The sequence below is a fragment of the Lates calcarifer genome, linkage group LG23, assembly GCF_001640805.2.
Source record: "Lates calcarifer isolate ASB-BC8 linkage group LG23, TLL_Latcal_v3, whole genome shotgun sequence".
Taxonomy (NCBI): domain Eukaryota; kingdom Metazoa; phylum Chordata; class Actinopteri; family Centropomidae; genus Lates; species Lates calcarifer.
The window spans coordinates 7502344-7525298 of NC_066855.1; the positions used below are offsets into that span (position 1 = coordinate 7502344).

General features: G+C 42.5%; 1 protein-coding gene across 1 annotated transcript; it reads right to left on the reverse strand.

Moving 5' to 3' along the window:
* Window positions 1-7382: 7382 nt before the first annotated feature.
* On the reverse strand, window positions 7383-22076 carry sbk1 (SH3 domain binding kinase 1). The gene is given in 5 exon segments (XM_018681810.2): window positions 7383-10929; window positions 10931-11665; window positions 12194-12396; window positions 13110-13351; window positions 20806-22076. Coding segments are annotated over 5 exon segments (1311 nt in total). The 5' UTR covers window positions 20844-22076; the 3' UTR covers window positions 7383-10836.
* Window positions 22077-22955: the final 879 nt, after the last annotated feature.

A 22955-nucleotide genomic window follows, 5' to 3' on the forward strand; every position in this document is an offset into this window, starting at 1 on the left:
AGTCCACACATCATCCCCATATTCAAATCTCTCCACTAACTGCCAGTAAGCTTTAGAATTGATTTTAAGGTGCTTAACACATCACATCATGTTCCAGACTATATGAGGTTATGTTCTTAACAGATCACTGTGTTCTTGTGACTATCTCACATTAACTGTTCCTCGGTCCAGAACTTAAGCCTAGGGTGATGCTACATTTAGTTCATACACCCCCAACCTCTGGAACATTCTTTCCATAGATTTGGGAATGTGCACCTTAATTACAACTTTTAAAACAAAACTCGTCTTTTCAATACTAGTTTTACCTAGAGACTTGTACTCTAACTGCTCCTACAGTAATCAAGGTATACAGTATGAGATAGAGCAAAGATGAAGGAGGATGAATGACCAGCTATGGCACACTAAGACACTAAAAAAGCTTTGTTAAAGGGGAAATCCACAAGTTGTACACATTGACATGAGAGTTACTGCACAGATTTAAAAACATTGTCTTCACTGGCACTGGAGGAGCTTTGCCAAATGTGAGTTAATTATTCAAACAACATTACGTGGTGTTTGACATTTAAGTCATGGAGGGTCTAATGAGAGAGATGCATTATGGGAAGTAGATCTGGAGCTAATTATTTTTGTTATCAATTAGTCTGACAATTATTTCTCAGTTAATTGATTTATCCTTTAGTCTATGGAAAAGTCAAAATAAAAAATGAAAAGAAAAAAGCCCATCACAGTTCTCCAGAGCTCAAGGTTGTGTATTTAGATTGATTCACAGTCCAGAGAAGATATTTACTATCATATGTGACAAAGAAACACAGATTCTTCACATTTGAAAAGCTGAAACCAATCAACATTTGGCATTTTTGCATGGAATATCACTGGAGGGATTAATTTGTTATCAAAATAGTTGCTGATTAATTTCCTGCAGATTGACTAACTGATAAAGCAGATAATTGTTTCTGGATTTTTACAGCATAGGACTTAAAATCAGGACATCTCAGCCTCTGCTGAACTGATTTTTGTCACCTCTCTCCTCTGCACTGTACAGAAGTGCAATGCTAAATTCCTCATTTCACTTTAACAACAAAGAACAGGGTTGTGATTCCAAATCAAGTTCATTTAAATGTAATTAAATTCAAACATGTTAAAATCATAGCTGGTATTTTGACAGAAAACAAAGAACTACACGTAGGTTGAGGATGATCATGCTGAGGCAGACTACTCACTACAGGTGCATTCACAGCAACACAGTGTTCCAGTGCTCTCTAAGCTGCAGGCAGCGAGTAGACTTCACCAAGGGGGACAATCCTCCCCAACAGGCCATTTTCTCAATAATAGAAAATCCATGTCCCAGCAGGCATCTGAAATACACTGACTGAGAGACCGACTGGAGGGTAGTCACTGAACAGGACTGCAAATGAAAGCACTCATCGAAAGCATTTCTAATCATATAGTTTGTTGTTAAATGTCACAGCTATTGAAGTGGGAAGTTCAAGTATCGGCTTCCTTAAAGAAAGTAAACCTTGCTCAGGTCTGTTTGCAATCAGGGGAGATGATTAATCTCTGCCTGTCATAGTCAAATAAGAAGCCATTTAAATTATCCAGTCAAGACAATGCAGGAAATCATCTCCCATGACCGAGATGATGGTTTTCCATCCTGCTATCGGGGAATTGTGGTGGACATGAATCATCTTTGCCGAGCCGCTAGCGGTAATTCCTCTGTCACAGCTGCATCTCTTGTTTCCCCACTTGTTACCGAAACTCATTAGCAGATAATTGAAAGTAACGACACTGATTATAAGAAGCGCTTGAGCAGCATCCCAGGGGTCTTCACAATTTACAAGCTGGCAATGACATGCGGACGATGCTATTGTCTACAACAATCCATAGGGAGTGGTGCTGTTTACAGGCAAGAAAAAAATAATAGTTTTGGTTTATGATTAAATGTTTTGTTTCAGCATGTCTGTCTCCATATCACTAATGCTGACCTATTGCCTTCTCCCTTACTATTAGAGAACTAGTAGAGTGGTTAAGAGAAAATGTTAAGACATTACAGTGTATATTAAAGGAGAAATCTTCCCTAAGACATTTGATAGTACTGAAAAGACTGATGTACCTCAGGTTACAGGGATCATGTCAGCATTACCATAATACATAGCCAATGCTTAAAGGAACAATTCAATATGAGAAGATCCCACCCTCATATCTATGGGGTAAATATATGGCTACAGTCAGCAGTCTGGAAAGAGGAGGAAATAGCTAGCCAAGTTCTGATCAAAGCTAACTAACTTCACCAGCCAAGCATCTAGCAGGGACTTAAGATATAGTCCCACTTTCAACTTGTAGTTACCTTTTGGTTTTTGTATGGATCAAAGTGAACTGCAGAGGTGCTGGTATGTAGATTTTATTACCTTTGGACACAACCAGGCTAGCTGTTTTCCCTTGTTTTTAGCCCTCATGCTAAGTTGTGCTAACAGGCTGCTGGTTGTAGCCTCATATTTGTAGCACTTTAGCGTGAGCAGCGGCGTATCATAGCTAAGCTCATCTTAGCAAACTTAAAATAGACACTGCTGTTTACTAAATGTGTCATCTCGTTAGCATTATCACTGTTCTCCACTTGTGTTTGTTCTAAACCTCAATTCAGCATTTCGCATGATCTCCTACCTTGGAGGGTAGTTATAGGCTCCACATCGGCAGGTTAAATTAGCTGTTCAGCAGTGAGTGACTCTGTCCCTGAGAATCAAACAGGAATAACGTTTCTGTAAGTCAACAAGTCATTCACTGGGAAATTCATCCGAGGCTGTAACTTTTTTTTTTTTTCTACCTCAGTGGACCATAATGTGGTAATGCAACCACAGGTAGCTACATTTTGAGAAGCAGGCACAGCTGTTGCTTTTTGTTAATTGCATCATGAATTGGTATTTCTATAGCTGCCTCAAGACTTTCAAATTTCATTTTATTGCATTAATAAATGTATTATATTAGATTCCTATTATCAGTATGTAACCTTAATCTTTTTGCTTTTGCTTTATTGTATCATGTACAGTGTCATAGTATCATCAGATTGACCATCAGTGATTACAGTAATAGAAATTCACAGACTCTTATGAATATTTATTAAATGTTCTGAGATTGTTATTATTGGCAAAAATCTTCAAAATATATCTGTACTGTTTTTTTGCGTAGTCAACATCCCCTTAACTCACACAGAAGAAGCAAAAAAAAAAAAAAGGCCACAAATGACTCAGTAATCTAAAAGCAAGTGTTGTTGTTTTATTTCACATATGTTCTGTTATTTTTGTTCTTTCATATTGCTGTTTGTTTTTCACCGTGATTCAACTTAACGTTTCAGCTCTGCATCATTAAGCTGCCTTGGTGGAAGCAGTGCATCACAGATTTTTTTTGATGCACAACAACATGGTGCATTTGTCCTTTAGGCTGGAGGGTGAAGAGCTGGAAGAATTGAAGCATGGGAGATGACAGATGTTGGTGGGTGGCGCACGCAGGTCTCGTGGCAGCTGACAGTAGGCATTCAGGCTTCAAAATGCAGCAAGAATTTCTGCCCTGAGTGGTGAACATATGAATATAAATGAAAATGTGAAGCTTCTGCTCGTCATTTGGAGCCACAAGGGTCTCCACAGTGTGAACAGCAGGATTCTCCATGATTAATATGACTGAAATATGACTTCTGAATTCATACAGTAAAGCAGGACCCAGACATGGTTTGTCGTGTCTCTTGGCTCACGTAAACACCTGCTGTTCAGAAGCTCTTTTTTAAGTGTTTTAATATTGGGTTCTGCTTATCTCAGGATTCCTTTAATTACACTGCAGTATGCTTCCACAGTACACGTAAAATCCATCTAAAATGCTATTAAACTCAGACAGTCTGCAATCTGCCTATTAGATGTAATACATAGATGCTGGAGGTAAGGTCAGAGGGGTCATCATGTGGCAGTCTTCTCAGTAGTGGTAGAAAAATAATTGTAAAAAAAAATTAAATAAAATTTGAAAAATTGTTTCTGGAGGGTGATTGTGGCTGCATTTTAAAGTGAACTGCCTTATAGTCACTGCAAAGGCACAGGATTCATAGTACATTGCATGCACATACAGTGGTGTGCACTGTACCCTGTTGTTTTAACTGTTCTGGATATTTGTTTGTGTGGGGGAAGCCACTTGTATACTGAAGTAGAGATATGGTAAAATGCAGCACAAACAGGCATCCTCCAGCTTAATGAGCCATCCGTGCTGGAGACGGAACACCCACTTTAACATAAAGAACAAAATGTTTCAGCACTATAAACCAAAACAAAAATACTCAATCAGAAAGTGTCCGCACAGTACCTCCAGCAAGGAATGTGATGCTGGTTTCTAAAAATTTTCAGAGCTCCCCTAAACTGGGACCATCTCAGTTGCTATAGCAATGGTGGCAGACGACCACACACTGTCTGAGAGTTTATGTCTGGCACTGACAATATTTAGTGGCATACCTCAGGCAATGCAAATACAGTACACACAAATAGGTTTCTGATTGAGTACAGGTTTGCAGCGACCTAAAAACAGCACAAATGTAGGATAAACAAGGTTATTCTCGGATGACTCCTCTGCACTAGATATATATATTATTATTATTTGGTGTACACTCATTTTGTCCTTGTGTGACTTCCTCTCTAGCACACACACAAACACATTTATCCCGCATTACACATCCCTTCTTGGTCATACCCCCCCTCTTTTTTTTCTCTGCTCAGGCACTCTTTTCCTTTCTCTTCCCAGCTCTCCAGCAGTGATCAGACACTCTTTCACATGATGCCTGAGTCAGGATCTGAGGGAGCAGGGGAACATCCCTTCACAGTCAACCCCTGCTGAGATCACCATCACTATCTGAGTTTCTGACTTCCGAATCTTCAGCTGCATTTTCCAGTGTCATGCCTGCAGCTGTTTTGCAAAACACATCGAGGAGAGAAGAATAGTTCATGGCGCACCGACGGCTTCAGAGTGATTCATCAGTAGGTGCAGAGGCAGGAAGCTGAGGTGACGCAGGAGGTTTAATACTGTACAGTATGTTCCCTGTGGTGTTAAAATGAGCAGATATTACTCTGCAGTCTGCAACTTAGAAAACTTAAAAATATCACCCTCCTTTGTTTACTATGCACACAACCTCTGGAAGAACGCTTTGCCTGAACTTGTTTGCCTACTTACGCAGATGAATTTCCAACAAAGGAAACCACAGTAGGTGGTTTATGTGAAGACACAACAGCTGCATCTTTTTATTGTTCACCAGCAAGACAGAAATGTTCTGTAATTATATGCCTGTGACCTCTGTTTGCTCAGATCTGTCGTCATTTTCATCTGTGAAACAGCTTTGGATATACAGATATACAACATTTTAAAGTATTACCATGCAGAGTTTGGAAGTTGGAAGCTACATGTACAAACAGACATTTGAGCTGAACACTTTCCGACCATGTTTAAAAACCAGATACAACTTTTAGGGATGAACTAATTCAGTATTTTTTAAAACCTGGTTACACATGGAAAAGCACCTGAAATATGTTCTTAAAATTCACTTTTATTTATACACCCCAACAAAGCTACAAGGATTTGACAACCTCTTTTTTCTCCAAAACATTTCATGCTGTGATAACATCAAGTTGAGAGTATGTGTGGGATTGTGTTTTTTTGTTGTTGTTGTTGATGTTGTTTGTTTTTGTTTTTTCGAGGGTTTAGCTGGCACTAACTTGAAATTTTTGTCATATTTTGTCCAAACAATAAATTGTAGAGATGAAGGTGAAAATTTGGTAATTGACATTCAAGGTATGCTGCCTTGAATCAGGGTGGCAAGCGGTCACACAGTCACCTCATGTTGCCAACATTAACCCTCGCTGAGAGACCATATCTGAGCAGGATTTAACATTTGAGCTCATGGAGACAACTGCATCCAGGGAGATCGCTTTCCTAGCTGTTCGTGCTGCTGGACCACCTACTGAAGGCTTAAAATCCAGCTTCCTTCAGTCCCGAGAATCAATTTGGTTTAGCTGACAGCCCTTTAAAAGCTGCAGCTAAGGAATAATCTGGCATTGCCGAATCTTTAGAGGGTCAGTTCAGCCCAGTGGGGGGAAAAACAACCTATTGGTATATCATATTAGCCATATTATAGGTCATATTAGCCATGCATGCTGCAGATGTGAATAACAGCATGTCTGTGAATTATCCTGTTTAAGGAAAGACTAGTTGCCATTGAGTAAAATACCATTTTCTGATGCTTTAACCAGGAAATAATAGATGCCACTAAAATTAATGGGCCAGTTCAATCAGAAAGACTAAATGATGAGACCGCTACGAGGGAAACATAGAATGGTGATTTTATTGAGACAAGCAGATTTTTTGGCGATTAGACCCCGGCAGGAAGAGGATCACCTTGGACAGCTGGTGAGCCTGGCCGAGGCTTCCGCAGGCCGAGAACTTCCCCCCGGAGCCTAGACCTGGTGGTGGTGGTGGAGGATGGACCTGAAGTTGGGGAGGTCTTTGTGGAGGGGACTCGATCTAGGGGTAGAAGGCAGTGTGAGGTGTCCGCAGATGGGTGGTGCAGGGGTGGAGGTGCGTCGTGCGGTTTCATTGCTGAAAGACAGCTGAATGACAGCTGAATGACAGTCAGTCTTTCTGACTGAACTTCCGCTAAGCTTCATTTGTCTGTTTTTTTGTGATGACATGATATTTTATATTCAAGTGTTCACTTTTTGACTCAGTCTGAATTCAGCATCTTCCATCTTCTCGGCTGAGCATTGGAGCTAACACAATTAGGACTGTTACACCGCCACTAGGCTGCTGTAGCCCTTTAAGGACAGAGAACAGACTATCACAGAGGACAAGCTTCCACTCACTACGCAAGCCCCGCGTGTCATGGCTGACCTTTCCTTTCTCTTGCACTGTCTCCACTCATTAGCTTTTCTCAGTGGCAGATACACCGTACAAAGCTTACCGCCACTGTCTAAACTCAGTCTGATAACAACTTGAGCAAACTCTTCCATTCTGACACAACAGTTGAGACACAGTAAGAAGGGTTGTTGGGTTGATAACTGCTCTCATCTTCGGTGCCATATTCTAACCACCCTTGAACTCATTTGCTCTTTGAGGGCAGCAGATAACTCCTATCTACAGATGTGTTAATTGGGCTTTCAGAAGGAAGTCAGCATATTAAAGTAGTCTGGGGGCTCGCTGGCGAAGCAGACCAAAGCCTCGGGAAATCACATGTGATTCAAGCTGACCTTCATCTAATGTGCAGTCTGGGGACTGTACAAAGCTCGGCTGTATTAGATTTGCCAACACTGGCAGAAAAAAATACCACCACAGTATTTCTAACTATCCACAGAAATACCCAGGAGCCATGACGTGGTGCATAAATTTATTTCAACATATATTAACATTTTGTTTCTTCTCTTTTTTCATTTTGTTAAAGACACAATACGTACAGTATTTACATTAGATTTTACAACAACACTTGCTGGCAGAAAACAGTTTGATCATTTGATCAAGAGAAACTGGGTAAGAGGAAGGCTACTCTCTAGAACTTCAATAAAACTTTATATAATTTGACACCTCATCATTAAACTTGATAATTCCTGTCATAACAGTCCATGAGAAACAACAGTGCACATTGCTAGCAGTCTAATGATGATAATGGCTATGATGTATAACACAGGCACAGCTGCTCACATCACAACACTGTATCTTGTCATGTTGCGGGATGCTTGTTTACATGTGTGCGTTGTGTTGTTCATGTTGTGATCTGTCATGTTGTGTCCTGTTGTGCTGTGACATGCTGTGATGTGTCATGTTGTCGTATGTCATGTTATGATGTGTCACTGTTGTGTGTCTTGTTGTGTTGTGTCATGCTGTGATGTGTCATGTTGTAGTGCATCATGTTATGATGTCATGTTCTGATGCATTATGTTGTATTGCGTCATATTGTGTTGTCATGTTATAGTGCATCATGTTGTGTTGCATCATGTTGTGTTGCGTCATATTATGGTGTGTCATGTAATGATGCGCCATCATGTGAAGAATTATTTTATGGTGTGTCATGTTGTGATGTTATATATTATTGATGGATCTTATTATGACGCATTATTATGATGCATCTTGTTATGATGTGTCATGTTGTGTTGCATCATGTTATGATGCCTTATGTTTGTTGTGTTACGTTATGTTGCATTGATCCTGTTATGCTGCATCATGTAATGTTACATTGTGTCATGTTATATCCCATTTTATTATGTTCCGCAATAATATAATGTCATGCCACCCTTTGTTATGTTATGTTGCATTAAGTTATGCTGTGTTGACTTGTGTTACTTGACCTTATGCACAGGATAAAAAAGTCCATCTAATCCCTGTCCTTTTGTTGTGAGACAGGACTGATTCACATCTACAGTCTGCTGATGGATTACCTTTTGACAAATGCTTATGAGGCAGCCAGCATCTCAGCATACAACACATCCCTTTGACAGGGCTTCAGCCTCAATCAGGTCACCTTTACTGAATCAAGAGTAAAGACAGAAAGAGACAAGGAAAATGACAGGGACCATCAACAGCTTCGATTATGCTGGATGAGACTGGATAAAGACTTTGGTCTGTGAACTGGCTCATAAAATACAGGAAAAGTGTAACTGCAGAAATGTGTCATCCGGTATAATAAGCTCAGCAACTGTCATGAGGAGCTGTGGATGACTGGGAGGGGGGTTGGTGACCAGTTGTTTCATTTGGGCACAATTAGACTTGATGTTCAAGAGGAGGACAGAAGCTGAACCAGAGCAGCACCAGCACTGTCACTATAGCGACAGAGCTGATGGGCTGTCATGGGAGGAGTGGGGAAATAAGAAAAGTGAAGATAAGCACACATTTACACACATATATATAGACACAGACACACACCTGACTGACATAACAGTAACGCAATTCAAGCAAGAAAAAAATGGTAATGAGCGTGCATTGAGGCATTCACACTGAACATGCGGTGCTTTTTTGATGTTTTCATAATTAGCTGTATCTCTTTGGAAGCTGCGGCTGTAGCTGTGCGTTGGTCAAGATCTATCAACACCTCGCAGAACGTTAATGGCTGACACCGAGGTCATCCCTCCAGACAAAAAAACATCTGGGCTCTGCTATTCGAGTGACACATTTGGATGGATTCCCAGAGAGAGGCAGGGTGATTAAATTAAAGGTGAGCACAGAGGGGGTGCGACAACATATTCTGAGAGGTCGGGATTGTGTGTTTAATGTTGCATCCTGATAATCAAATATTGGAACACCCTTTGCGATGCTGTTTTATGATGCTGGAAAATTAATTTGTGAGGTGTTGACCTGGAAAGCAGCACTGATCTTTAACTGACTGAAAGACAGACTGGCGCTGTACTCATTGACAACAAAGATGCACAATGATTGTACACAGAAAATGGATGTTGCTCTTGAGAGGGCTATGGCGACAGGGAAATGAGTGATGTCTGTTCACCAATTTGTCTGTCATACCTGGTCCAGTTCAGAAACAACCCAAAACAGAAAAAGAAAATAGAGAACAGCGACTGCTACCATGTTATACATTGTGATAGGCTTTAGATCATATCTGTATATATTTAATTTCTTGTGATAGACTGTACATTCTGTCATATTATGTTGCTACATACAGTACATTGCCCCGACAGTAAATGTAAAACCCTAAAACCCCTTTCCTTGTCGTAGAAAATTAGTACAGCTACATAGTTGAACTACCTGATAGTACGGTGCACTCCTAGAAATATCAAATTATTTACAATAAAGAGTTGTTGTTTTCTCTAAGAGTTCTCCTCCTTTACAAAAATCTTGTGCTTTAGCATTTGAAACACACACATACACGTCCAAACACACACAGCAGGTAGAAAAGAAACAATAAAAATACATTTCTTCTCCTCTTCCTTGGTTCATCACCTTCCGAAAATGTACAATCCCTGTATTCTACTGTGTTACAATGGAGATGAATCTCATTGAGAGCAGTTCAGAAGCAGCAGATGTGTCCTCCAGCCAGTCAATGGATTCCCATTAATAATAAAAGAGGAAGTGACCCACTGTAGTGTCCTGAGGTGATGTCTATCACTGAGAATCTGTCTCTCAGTCTAGACACCTACATGAAAAGACATCTCATACAAACTGCTACATCAGGGTTTCTCTTTTATCTTATTTTTTTCTTTAGAACACTTTCTCTTTAAAAAGTCTTAGACAAATTTTATGCATTGGAAGTTGGCAGGAAGTCGGAGAAATGGCGGACGAATGTAGTTGCGTAGATTGCCAGATCACGGGCCTCTGTCTGAACAGCATCATCTGCTCAGATAACGTTTTGGCCTCCCTGGAGCTTATATTCAGACACAAATAAACTCTAAAGTAAAAGGACCTGGACTGACGAGTGAGAAAAGACAGAATCCATTTTCATGAAGTAACCAATTATAGAGTCATTAGCACCACCACAGTGTATGGGGCTGAAAACACAAATGTCTGGATGGCAGAATAAACTGCTGAGAGGAGCGTCATCAGTGGACTGTTAAATGCTGCCTGCATGGCTTCTCAGCTTGGGAAGCAGTCTTTGGTCACAAATCAAAACCTAAACTGCATGTGCCAATGATGAAGCTGTCCAAGTGTGTACCGCTGATTGATGATGTCCATTTTCGCAGCAGTGGATGTGATCCTGAGCTTCTCTTTCATGGTTAAAGTACCTCTGCTTTTTCACTGGAGTCTCTGTGGTAGTCATTAACACCTCTTCACAGCTTGTTATTACTGTGAAAAGCCATCTAGTCTACAGCACTAACATTAGTGTGGTCACACACAGATTTCGATGGCCGTTGCCATCACCATCTGGCTTTTGTTCTTGTCTCGGCCTGGAGACTGGTGCTGTCCAGACTCCTCTCTTGGGAGACAACGGGTCGGAGAGGACACTACGTTTGAGTGGTGCCGGGCGCAGGCAGGATGTTCCAGGAGGGGTGGAGGGCTCGGGGTGTCTGTGGGAGGAACGTGATGAAGTGGATGTGGAGGAGGAAGTGCAACTGCCAGTACACACTCCCGAGCTTGACCTCTCACCTCTCTTGGCTCGGCAAGATGCTCTGCGCCTGAGCTCGCTGACCAGCTCATACTTGACGAAGCAGAAGACGTCCTTGACTCCGCAGCGTTTTTCCGGCTCGGCGGCGAGCAGCCTCTGAAACATGCGCAGAGCGTCGTCGGTGAAGCGGCGCCATTGAGACGGGTACGTTCCCACCGGACACCCCGCTTTCTGCCAGCGTCGAAACTCCTCGTAGAAGGCGTCAGCCGGCAGCGCCGCCTCCCAGGGGAAGTTGCCCGTTAGCATACAGAAAACCAGCACGCCGAAGGCCCACACGTCCAGACTGGTGGTCACGAGGAAACCCTCAGCACGACTGGCGCGGCACACCTCTGGTGCTGTATAGGGGATGGTGCCGCTCACCCGTTTCACACGGCAGCCCACGCGCCGGGTCATGCCAAAGTCTGCCAGCTTGATACGGCGGCACTCGCGATCAAACAAGAGCACATTCTCAGGTTTGACGTCCCGATGCACCAGGTTTTTACTGTGCATGAAGTCCAGGGCCAGGCCAAGTTGTTGCATGCAGCGTTTGACCATTTCCTCTGGCAGACCCACCTGAGATTAAAACAGAGTGGAGCGAGAAACAAGGAGAGTTGGGAGGCAGAAAGAGAGAGAGAGAGAAAAAAAATGAGATTTTGATTAATACAGCATAATTAGATACAGCACTGTGTAGGAGGTGAGACTATAGGAGGTGACACAAGAAAAGAGCTTTGTGGTGAAATTACAGTTCTGTTTAAAAAGAAAGGTGATGGTTGGGTTGAGTGGACGAATGGAAGTACAGTGAAAAGTGATATGCTACTCTAAAAGGGAAAACTGAAACAAAAGAGTCTCAGCTCTGAGTTCCGCTGCAACCATTTTTAATGAGTCTTCAGAAGAACCCTGAAGTCGAGCGCTCCCTGCACATCAGCTGGAATAGCACTAAAACAAAGTGAGAGCTCTGTGCGGAGATAAAACCGGGACGAAGACAAGGCTCCGATCCCCGGAGATCTTGTTAAAACCGCCGTGTCTGAACATGGCGGCTGATTGGATCAGCCCCGGCTGAGCGAGGGTACTGATTGGTGGAGGGAGGGATGATGGCGTTACCTGCGGGGGGATGATGTCGAAGAGGTCCCCGGCGGGTGCATATTCTTGTCCAAACACGTAGCTGTCCTCCGTCTCAAAAAGCACGTCCAGGACTTTGATGATGAAAGGGCTGCAGCTAAGTGAGCCTGTTAGACTGTATTCCCGCAGGAAACTCTTCAGCTTCGTCTTGTTCTTGGTAACAAACTTCAGCGCCATTTTGGTGCCTACACAAATCAGATATAAACATGTAGGAGACATTTTAAACCCTCTTCATATCATATCATATCATATCATATCATATCATATCATATCTCAAATCAATATTTTACTATCCAAAATATTCTAAGCGTTATCCAGGAACCACTTCAAAGTGAATTTAGAGGTGTTGCCTAATATTCTAAGGGAGTGGAGACATTTCCAACTACATAACCCCGTCTTGTAACAGCTGCTACATTCATTCATATAAACATGTACAATGAATGAATCTCACCTCCATTACACATGTACAACCAGCTGCTCACGATTATAGCTGAGGCTCTTTAGTGTGCACGCAGCACTCTTAATCTCCAATGCCCTCTCAGCCTCTCAGCCTCCCTCTGCACTACTTTACAGTGCTTAGTTATACTGCTTTCAGACTAAGCCAGCTCTCTAACCTTGATTTTTTTTTCTTACAACCAAGGATTAAAAGGGAGACCTAAAAAATCCCTAACAAACCCTTTAACTGTGCTGAAATTAATTTCTTGGCACAGTGCCTTTAGACTTTATAACACACTGATCTGCCTTAACTGGTTATCATCAGCTGTGAAGCATGCTGGTACAATGTGGATATTGGGATCAGAACAGTCTGTTTTATTAAATTTCTTTTTCATATTCATGCTTGATTGATAAATGATAAAAGATGGTTGACAGTCTAGACATACAATATAAGACAGCTCACCCTGTGTTCGGTGCGCCACCAGGTCCACCTTGCCGTATGTGCCCTTCCCAAGCTCACGGATGTGCTCATACTGTTTGGCTACATCTGCTGCTGACAGGGAAGTAATGGCCAGGGCCTGCATGTCCTCCACCGGCACCCCTCCACAGTAGCCCATCTTGGATGTAGGGGAGCCCCCGCCACTGCCCACCCGTCCCGGCCCAGATGGAGAAAGAGACAGGCTCGCCTTGACGCTGTGGGGCAGACTAAACGAAGAGAACACTGCTTAGAGTCAGGTTTCATTCTGCCACAATGATAGCAGGCGATATAAATTTTATGCATGAATGTGTTTATGCTCTTCTGTGCTCTTATGCGTGTTGGCGCGTATCCATATATTCTTGTCTGTACAGTCTGTCCCAGTGGGTGGTTAAATCAGGAAGGCTTTAACAGACGTTCATTTCCATACAATCAATTCAGGGAAAGGCATCAACAGGGGAAGTGCTTTCAGTAAATGTATTGGACTTCCTGCTGTCCCTGTAGATCACTCTGGCCAGCTTTCAGATTTGGTCTCAGACAGCACTTACTGGCAGACAGCTATGGGAAAATCAATATATCCAGGTAGAAGGACTAACAAATGGAAATAAACAGAAGGAGCTGATAACTTCAAGGTGTATACGTGCTGGTAAGGCAAGCTGCAGATCATCTGTGACCATACTGAGGTGATGGTACATATACATGTAGCAGAAACAATCAGTGTGGCTGTGAGACAGAAAGGTTCTTTAGTTTTGCCTGGAAAACACATCTGCTTTGCACTGTGGTTGCTATTTCAGCCATGTTGCTGGAGCTGAAAAAAATAATAATAAAATACTGCAAAAGAAAAGTTATTGCTGATTTTCACAAGTGCCAAGTTTAAAATAGGTCAAACTGATCCTAGGAGGCAAAAATATAGCTGTTTTAATTACACGTTCAGACCACACCAAATTTACCAACTGACAACACATTAGAAGCTAAAGATGAGTGCCTGTGAATGTGAGCCTCTGCTACAGTGTTTGAGCAAATGGTAAGTAAAATTACAGAAAACTAAACCTATTGAATAAACCACACAAAATGGACCTCTTGATGAAATGAAGCGGATCACACTAATGATCCTACCCATTGTCTCTGTCTCTCTTCAATCCCCCTCTGTACACACACAATCAAATTTAATCATCCAATCATGCACAGCACGCACACACACACACACGTGCTAATAGGCACCAAATCAGCACAAACAATTTTGCTGATGGCCTTCTTCATCCATCATTCAAAGGCAACTGCTTTGCTCTTTGTTTTTCTTTCCCTGCAGCCACTTTCTCAGCTTTAACCCAGGTTGCAAACACTTAAACAAAGACATCATAAACTCGTGAATTGACTGTTGAGGGGAAAAAAAGCTGAATTAATGCACAGTATCTATCTATGTCCAGTTGATGAAAACATGGAACAGGAAGTTTTGTTCAGACATTCTGAAGGTGTTGAGGTTCCTCAGCTATCTTGTGGGAAGAATGTGATAAATATAGCTATTAGACAGCGAAAACTAAAATAGGATGCGACCATTTGCAGCCTTGTGTTCTTGGCTCAGCACTCTTTGTCGAAGAAGAAGAGGAAAAAAAACAACACTGCAAATAGAAAGAGTGCCCTGTGTACCGTATGTATCTCTGCAAATCACACTTGCTTCTTGATTTTTATCAGAAGCATGGTGATGGTTATATAAGAGACTATGAATATTGTAGCCTACTCATGCTGAGCGTGCCCACTGTATAGCCTTAAGCGAGTTAACACGAAAGTTGATCACTATCCAGACCAGTCTGTGGTCCAGGTTTGGTGATTAAACATTTAAACAGGACAGACAGACAGACAGACTGGAAGCACATTTCCTCTGACCGCCCACCTCGCATTGGCCCCATAGCCTCTGTCAGATGAGAACGAAGCAGAGGGAAGGGAGCACTTGTTTATTGGCGCTCCTTCCAGTCAGCTCCATGGGCAGAATATGCAGCACTCCAGCATGGATCTTAATCACATTACTCAGCTCCCACAAAGACAAAGGCAACCCCCTCCCCTCCACACACACACACACACACCCAACAGTGCAGGATGCTTTGCACGCATTTCCTTTGCAGAAGTGGATTAAGAGTCTTGAAATGTGATGAGTGGTTGGGAGACATAGCTGCAGTGACGCTGTTAAACATGAACCTGAAACTGCAGTGTAGTGCCTCAGAGGTGTGGGGATGAAGTTATGTGTCTTCTGGGAGATGATTGTGCGTGAGAGTTTGGGAAGAGGGAGGGAGGGTCTTGTGTATCAGTCGCACAGTGACACTCTATCAAAGGCCCTTTGTGTTCCTACCTCTGAGAGAGAGCAGCTGTGAGCCCCGTACGACTCAGCATTCGTGTGCTACCACACCACATGCCCCACTGCTGCCCTCTGCTCCTCTCCTGTCCTCTCAGGCAGCTAAAGACAAGGTAACATCAACACGCTCCACATACAGATGAGGATTTGGCTGGAGACACATTTTTAATGTCTGTGGGTTTTTTCAGCCAGCCCAACTCATTGTTAATCATCTATAAGCCTTTTAAAAACAGGTCCCTGCACTCCTATTCCTGCATTGTTTTTATCATTGCTGTTATGGAAGGACCTCGTAACTTAAAAATTTGTGATTTTCATGCTGTAATTGTGATGAAAATCCACTGACATTTCATTACATGAAAACCCTTTAAAAATCTCAATAGATAAACTCAAAAATACACCATATACACAAGGACTGTCTGACAACAAGCCTCTTTTCCTAATTCCTAAAAAGTGGAGATGCAGGATTTTCGCTCAGCAGCAACAATCTGTTTTCCAGCCACTAATTTCCCCTGAACTAGAGATTGACAATCTCGCTCCATTTAGCAATTACTCAAATTGAGATGAGTGCATTCACAGTATAACCCTCTTAAAAACCAGTTTGTTTCCCGAAAAAGGCTAAACATCCATTTTTAACATCCTAATAACCACTTTAACAGTCTGGAAACCTGTTGTGGCTGACGCCACGTGTGTCCACATGACATTAGACTAAAGAAGAAGTCGACCTTTCCTTCTATAAACACTTGAGAATAACGATGAACCCTGTGATGCCACCGGCAAGCAGTCCTCTTGTTTAAGACTGCTTTACAGCCTCAGGGTGTGCTCTCGCTATGTTCCTTGTCCGGTCTGTTGCTGGCCTCTGCACTCTGAGGGTTACACTTGCCAGTATCTTTTGTATACATACTGAAGTTAGTATTTAGCTTGTGTGAAATGAGAATTTCAAACTGAGTAAACAATGTAGTGATTTCATGATGCTTATATTACTCTTTGTGTTGAAGTTGTGGGGATGTCACATGAGAGCCAGCTGAAAGTCAACTGAGAGTTAACATTAAAGGGCCATTGTGCTTAGGAAAGCATGATCAATACCTGAATGTATGACTAGCTGAACCAACCTTGTCATGAGTCAGCAACTGTTGTTCTTTTATTTACCTGATGGTATAAGGCAAGGCATTGTGGAAGTCCTCTCAGAGAACAACCATGCTGGGGTTTTCTCTCCACACAGTATGAAAAGGAGAGATTTGATTCATCATATTGAGTCTATAATTTCTCAGAGAACAAGCAACTCTTCAACTATTCAAGAAGAATTTCTTTCACAAATTCAAAGCTCTCTTAGTCTTGTTCAGTCCATTCAAGGTTTACTTCAATAACAGGACTATTTGTTCAAAGACTAACAGGTTAGGTTTACAGTTCATTGCCACTGAAAATCAGAGCCTGCATGTGGGTAAAATGTATATGCCACAGTGTCATGTGACTCATCAGGGACAACAATTGTGTATTCATTCAGTGAGCTGTTGGTTCTCCCAGTGTAAACTATGTGAGTGATACAGTTTCAATGAACTGTGACATGACATTGATTGCAGCATAAAGATTTTATAGGTGAGTTGCAACCATGAATAGAGATTCATGTCTCAGAAATTAGTTGTGAAAAAGATGAAAATCTGGCTATCTGAGTTGATGTTGCCCCTTAATCTGTAACAACCATATTTTAGTGTGCACCAAGTATATAATAAAGTGAGAGGTGGATGAGAGTTGGCAGCTTTACACACAGTATTTGTCCTTTTTAGTCCATTCCTCCAGTCTTCCTTCTCTCCTCTTTCTCTCGTCTGTTCCTGGAAATGTAAACAAGGGACTAATGAAAGAAATAAATAGATTGCTGAGCCTGCCTCACTTCTCTACCTCTCTCCATTACTAATGGACTAGTTACTTTGCTCTCGGCAGAAGAGTCATAATGGGTGAAGACTGATCTCCTGTGTCCAATTTACTGTCAAAATGCCCAACGTGTCTTGCCTCCAGGGGTAAGTGAAACTGGTAAGTGAAATATGATGTGACTGACGGGGTTTCTCTCACTGTGGGTCTTAAAATAAATCAGCTGCATGCGTAGGCACACATATAGATGGTATGCATGTTCTGTGTCCACCTTCTTGTTGTCTCAGTGTGGATGAGTTGGATAACAAACAAATCACTGCACTCCTAAACAATCTATCATTTGATCAAAAAACAAATGCAGTGAGGACACTCTGTTCCCTACTTGAGCATAAAAATACTGAATCACCTTCCTCAGTGGCACAGAACATCCAAACCAGTGAGTTGGTGGGTTTGCTGCTTCCACATGATTGAAGAAAGCTCCCGCTGTGCTGTGATAGGTGAACCAGTGGCCTGGGCCACAGACACTCACTTTGACAAATCACTCGCTCTCAGCAGTGCCCAGCTGCCCATATGGAGCATCCCTGCTGGGACTGAGTTCTGTGTAACCCATGGCTGACTTGTCTCGCCTCTACTCTCCTTCCCATCATCCCTTACTCTCTCTCTCTCTCTACTGTATGCCACACATACCCCGGAGCCAGTGAATGCTGAAAGGTCCTGGCAGAAATGCTGCCAGCCACTGGCCTCCTGCTGGAATGACCTAAGACCTGGGAAAGGATAACCCAAGGTTAAATGGATCCAGGCAAAGACTGAGAGCAAGGATTAGCTATGGGAGGTGATATTACAAGGACATTTGGCTTAGTGATGACGACAAATGATGATCAGAGAAAAAATTGGGCACAATGATGAATCAAACGCAGACAAAGCAGTGCACTGCAGAGCCCATCCACACTGTAGTTTAGGATTAGGGCTTTGATATTAGACCCCAGAGCATCTGATTGTAAATGACAATCATCATCACTCTCACTGTAATCATGTCCTGCAGAAAATCATTCACCAGTGAAACATCACTGCAATAAGCTACCCAGGGAACATACTGTACCTAACCCCCACTCCATCACAATCCAGTAGCCTCAAGTTCCACATCACATGAAGAGGCTTCATATGATGTGTGTGTATAGGAGGGAGGGAGAGAGAGCAGAATTGGGGAAATCCAATGAGACTGAACTGAAGCATCCCTCCCTTTGTACCACATGCTATAGACTGCGTCCCTTTGATGTCAGATACATGGGGAAATGTGACTCTGAGTTCAGTAAAATGGGGTCTAAATGGGGGTGTGGCTAAATGATGTAACATAACATTTCCATTAATGGGGACATTGTGAGTTTTTTTTTCTTTCTTTTTTTTTTTCCAGACCATTTCGCCTTCCACTTCAAGGCAAGCCAACAGTATATGGTGATTTGTCATCCGGCACGTACACAATAGCCTCTAAACACAATCAGCACACTAATGTTGATTGCTGAGGCTGCACCCAAACCCCCACTGCCCCATCCCCGGCTTCCCTACCTCTCGTTCTCAAATTCAAATGCAACTGTGCTTTAATTGCATGAAGGGATATTAGCCAGAGTAAGACACAGTGTAAAATATGAGATAATTTAAAAACAAGAACATAGTGTACAGAAATCAAACACTAATTAACCACATACTAAAATAATCATTAATAACTATAACAAGTTAAATGGAAAGAGGACAAAGATACAACAAACACAAACACAAATGCAAACCGCTGGTAGTATACCCTACTGTTCATCATCAACACACACACGTATGCAGTATGTAACTTGAGTGACAGAGGTATCATTAGCCTGCTGTTTTCTCACTGAGTTGATGACAGGTTAGATTATAATCTGCAGATGTTTACGTTGTTTCTTTATTTGTTTCACAGACGTTTGAACAATAGAGTAAAATAAATACATAAATAAATAATGCATCTTGTCCTCTTTGTGTCCTAATTCACAGTGTCTGCACCCTTTCTGTCTTCTGGGCAGCCATGTTTTCCTGTGGCAGTTAATCTGTGGCCAGACTGTGGCTGCTGAGTCTGTTTTCCCAGTACTCACTGTGAAACTGTGTATTAGCGATGTTCATTTCTTTGTGTTTTGTGGCAATGCGAGAGGCAAAGATGGGTTTAGTCTGTGTTTGTGTGCCAGCTGTTGGAGTAGGTCATATAAAACTTTTATGCTGCAGCTGCCTTATCTGTTTGCAGTAAGAGCAGACCTCGTCCTAGTTCTTTGGGGTATATTTGGGAGATTTATGTGGACTCCCATAGTGTTTGTGTTACAGTCAAGGTGAAGAATTTCAGACAAGTGGTTCTATTTATATCTGTGTTGTGTTCACTTTCACTAAAGAACACATGCTTGTAAGTGTTGGTTGCTGATCAGTGGTGTTAATGTGATGATTATTACTTGATTAATTGCATGCATATTATCATTTCTACTGTATAGTATAAAGCAATGGCAGCGCTCTGTCTGTATGAAGTTTTCACATTGTTAATATTGCACATCACCTGCTTCAGGTAGAGCAACTCTGACTCTGTATTTTATCTGCTATTGGTATGAACACCTCCTCTAAAGAAAGAGTGCTGTCAAAGCAAAGATCCCAGCCATTACTGGTGCTGCTCTCCACCAACACAATGTCTGTGACAAAAGCAAATCCATGTGTGTGTTGGCTGCTGTTGTGTTTCATTTAGAGTCCATTACCAAGCCTCAGGGCTGTGCTTTTTACGGGGGTTTGCTCGATCAAGTCAGCTGCTCATTTAAATGCATTAGACGGCATTAACGATGAGATATCACCTGTCTGCCCTGGACAAAGTATAAAAGGGCCATTAAAAGTGAAGTGCCCTGGATGCCCTCGCATCCATCTAGCACAGGGCTGAATCACAAAAGCAGAGTGGGTAACAAATAGGTGCGGCTTTCACAAATAACGTGGGTGAAAATACAAATTAAATCACAGCTCAACCATTAACGCTAGTTAGAGTTAATCATTGCCTAATGGTAAATAAAGCTGAAGAGATGTTTAATAACTATTGACACTGAGTTTTTATTACTGTACAGTGGGCTTTCACAGACTAATTTATTAGAGTACATGGTGTGAATACTGCCTATTAAAGGTGAGTCAAAGTTCAGACAACACAAATTTACTTAGGAGGCGGGGGGTGCAGCTGAATTAAGAGTAAAAGCTGTTAATGACATTCAAAGTTCCACAAATAAAAACAAGACCTAAACTACACACACACATACATATAACAATAAAAGCCACAGTATATTGGCTTTTAATCATTCATTTCAGTAAATATAAAACATTTTCATTTAAACATTTCAGAAGCCTATATTTAGATTAGGCTCCTTCTTTCTTAGCAGGTTCCTGTCGACTGACCCGGTTTCAGGCACCTCAGGGTGCATCTAGGTGTTACTCGCTCACCTGCTGGCGACCTGTCTCTCTCCTCCATGGTCCTGCATCCGATCGACGAGCAGAGCTGCCGCGCTCTGCTCAGCGCTGATCCGCTGGGGTCTGCGGGAAACAGATGGACGGCTCTCGTCGTCTGAAGGAAGTTATCGATCAGCTGTAGGTGCAGAGAAAACTGTGCGGCTCCTTCAAAGAAATAAACCTCGTTGACAAAAGACTGGTATGAGGTCCGTATAGCTGCGCTTTACTCGCCGCCCGCCCAAGATGATTCCTGTCTAGTTTGTGGAGATGCTCTGCAGTTTGTGACTTTGTTTGGAGGCGGATTAAATCAAAGCATCATCTGATGCTGGATGCTGAGATGAGGACACAGGCTGGGATCCCTCCTCTCGAGCGCCCACCATCTCAACCTGTCAGGCAGCGGGAGGAGGGTGCGTGTTTATCTTTCGCTCCTCCAGTGGTCCGCATGACCCAGTTCAGCACCACACACACACACACTCTCTGATACGGAGCCCATTCATTCACATCCACTCGGGGGGCTCAACAAAGCTCCGCTCTCTGCAGTCTGCATGGACTAATCTAACATGCTCCCACTCCCTCTAAACTCCGTGTCCTGCAGTCTCTGTCGGCCGGTCAGTCCGTTTTGTCCGTCGGTCCAACGGGACTCTAGGGTTGAGGAGGGGGGGTTGGTCTCAGATGTTGCTCCTCTGCTGGTCCTACCAGTCAGCTCCTTCATTGTTCACCGTCTCCACCCTCTGGCAAACTAATACGCTCACGTGTCCCGGGTCCTAGCGCCTGGAAGCTCCTACCCAACCACCATCCAACCTACCTCAGCGCGTCCACGAGCTTTTTTAACTTTTGATTCATGCTTTGAAGGAACAAGCTGCTCCACTCTTGCATAATTCAACAGCTTATGGCCTCAAGTACTTCACTAGGGTGACTTTGCCAACCGTCCTTATTAGGTAACAGCAAGGCAAGACTTTCAATTAATTCACTGCCCTGGCAGCTCCCCTTTACTGTACATGTTTAACAACAGGCCTCCTGCCAGACATGTTTGCCAACCAGAACAGATTGGACTGAGAAAACAGCATCAACATAACAGGGGTAACCTTAGTGCATCATCATCGACTACTGATCAGATGGGGTGTGTGAATGGAGGAGAAGTGGGAGTGATTGGAAGCTTTTTTTTCCTCTGTCAAAAAAATAACCAACTAAATAAAGAAAGACTGCACTGAAGTTCCCTGTGTTTGTGCTACTTTCTACCACTTTGAACTTCACTCAAATATATCAAGGAGCAACTTCTTTTTATTTCTGTTAACACCGTTTTATTTTCCTGTGTCCACTTTTCTGTCTCTGCCTTTCTTCCTACTTTTTCTAAATCCTCGTTTGCCCATAGATGCAAGTGATGCCCATACCCAGGCTGACTAGGGTGAAATATAAGCTGTTTTTTAAAATCAGACCAGGATCAGGAGGAGACAATGAATGAAGCCTAGAAAACACTAAGTACAGGGGAATGCTGATATTTCTGTTTCCCGAAACAAAATAATTTGACCTGGGATGTTTTTATCCTTGTTGAGGAGATAGGCGAATATTAAATAGCAGCATCTTCAGCAACTCTGAGACATTCAGGTGTCTCACACAGCACACAGCAACGAGGTGGAGAGTTTCCTCAGGGGTTGTCGTGGGAACAAAGCTGTCATAAATCATAGGGAAGGTCAAGCACTGTGAGCTGACAGCAAAGAGCACCAGGGGTCAAACACACCAGGGGGACACACCTCTGAGCTGTGAACAAATAGAGCAGGGCTGCTCCTCCTCCTCCTCACTTCTTTTTCAGACACCAGACTCATGTCCTAGTTTTTACTTTTTATGTGTCACCTCAAGTTTTCCGCCTCTTGTGCGAAGAGAGTGGCCTTGTTTTTTCAAATGTATCTTCTCAAGCGCAGTGCCCTTTCAAAACATGCTTTTTAGCTCACTTATAATTTGATATTTTATTCAGTCATCTAGTCACCACCATCATTAACATCATCTGATTTCCACACCACTGCTGTGTTATGATATTAATAATGGACCCTATTAATAAGACATGAGAAAATACAGGACCACAAATTCAAATGGACTGCTGTGACACATACACTCACTTGGCAAATGTTCCTGATATTTTGTCAACC